The sequence below is a fragment of the Sander lucioperca genome, chromosome 9, assembly GCF_008315115.2.
Source record: "Sander lucioperca isolate FBNREF2018 chromosome 9, SLUC_FBN_1.2, whole genome shotgun sequence".
Lineage (NCBI taxonomy): Eukaryota > Metazoa > Chordata > Actinopteri > Perciformes > Percidae > Sander > Sander lucioperca.
Window position 1 is genome coordinate 20142743 of NC_050181.1, and position 1932 is coordinate 20144674.

A 1932-nucleotide genomic window follows, 5' to 3' on the forward strand; every position below is an offset into this window, starting at 1 on the left:
TAACGGGAGCTGATGCTTGGTAGCATCAGAATGGCTCCATAGGAGGTTCGGGTTGTGAGGAGACGCTTACCCCCTTGGTCTTTCCTCCGTAGTCTTGTCTGGTTTTTACTTCCTGTCTTTTGGTTTTCCCGCCCTTGTGATTGTCTTATGTGTTCCACCTGTTGTATCACCTGTCCCTTGTTAGTCCTCGTTACCTGGTGTATTTAGTCCCTGTGTTTTCTGTGTCCAACTCGTTCTCACTCCAAACTCGTAAAATAAGGATGTTTGGACAGTGGCTGTCAACGTCTGATGCGACTAAAAAGGCGTCTTTCAGAGTGTTTGTGTAACACACCGGGGAGAGCAGCTGTTAGAGAGGATTTAGAGAGTAGTATGTAAGGAGGTTGGTTGGGGGGGGGGATGGGTCAAACACAGGACTTTCACCAGGAGAGAGGGGTTCACGTCCCGCTGGTCACGCTGGCTATAGTCGCTTTTTACTTTCCTCCCGCGTGTCACAGAACCGTACGCCCACCCACGACCTTTTCCTTAACATAACTGCGTCAAAAGGGACGGCAATAGTCCTGACCAAGCACGTTTACTTATAGCGCTAAAGGGACACACACACAGTTACACACACACACACACACACACACACACACACACACACACACACAGTTACATACACACACAGTTACATATGCACGCACACAATTACACAGTTATGCATAAATTGATGCATAACAATGCTGAAAATAAAGTGATTGAAGCTCCAAATATTGGGGGAGATCCCCAGAACCCCCACGTTATGTCCCCCCCAAAACCTACGCCCCTGTGTGTGTGTATGTGTGTATATATATATGTGTGTGTGTGTGTGTGTGTGGGGGGGGACCAACCTTGCGGGGAGAAGACGGTGGTAAAAACTTCAAACTCTTGGTCGCCCTGTCTGTAGATCTGCTGCATGCTGCTCACACACACAAACACACACTCTGCACTTAAATACCCACTGTCACTAATCCTGCTGACACACACACACACACACACACACACACACACACACACACACACACACACAACAGTAGCTCAGGACTTCCTATTGGCCGACAGGAGTTTGTGAATTTTAAAGGTACACTGTGTAGTATTTTATTAGCTAAAATCAATGTCTTCATTCATAAATATGTCCTCATTGGCATCATTGGCCACATATAAACACATTAAATAATCCCTTAAACTCTGCACATCATGTGTTATAAACACATTAAATAATCCCTTAAACTCTGCACATCATGTGTTATAAACACATTAAATAATCCCTTAAACTCTGCACATCATGTGTTATAAACACATTAAATAATCCCTTAAACTCTGCACATCATGTTATAAACACATTAAATAATCCCTTAAACTCTGCACATCATGTTATAAACACATTAAATAATCCCTTAAACTCTGCACATCATGTGTTATAAACACATTAAATAATCCCTTAAACTCTGCACATCATGTGTTATACACATTAAATAATCCCTTAAACTCTGCACATCATGTTATAAACACATTAAATAATCCCTTAAACTCTGCACATCATGTGTTATAAACACATTAAATAATCCCTTAAACTCTGCACATCATGTGTTATAAACACATTAAATAATCCCTTAAACTCTGCACATCATGTGTTATAAACACATTAAATAATCCCTTAAACTCTGCACATCATGTATTATAAACACATTAAATAATCCCTTAAACTCTGCACATCATGTGTTATAAACACATTAAATAATCCCTTAAACTCTGCACATCATGTGTTATAAACACATTAAATAATCCCTTAAACTCTGCACATCATGTGTTATAAACACATTAAATAATCCCTTAAACTCTGCACATCATGTGTTATAAACACATTAAATAATCCCTTAAACTCTGCACATCATGTGTTATAAACACATTAAA

At 40.0% G+C, this 1932-nt stretch overlaps 1 protein-coding gene across 2 annotated transcripts in view; it reads right to left on the reverse strand.

Annotated features, from left to right (window-relative positions):
• si:dkey-97a13.12 (jouberin) overlaps positions 1-1042 on the reverse strand; it is a 10798-nt gene extending 9756 nt beyond the window's left edge. Inside the window, exon 1 of one of the 2 annotated variants that reach the window (XM_036005405.1) lies at positions 870-1042. In XM_036005405.1, coding sequence (XP_035861298.1) covers positions 870-936 — 67 coding nt within the window. In that variant the 5' untranslated portion in view covers positions 937-1042. The remainder of the gene's footprint in view (positions 1-869) is intronic. The other variant, XM_031308562.2, reaches the window with a different exon arrangement.
• Between the last annotated feature and the right edge of the window lie 890 nt (positions 1043-1932).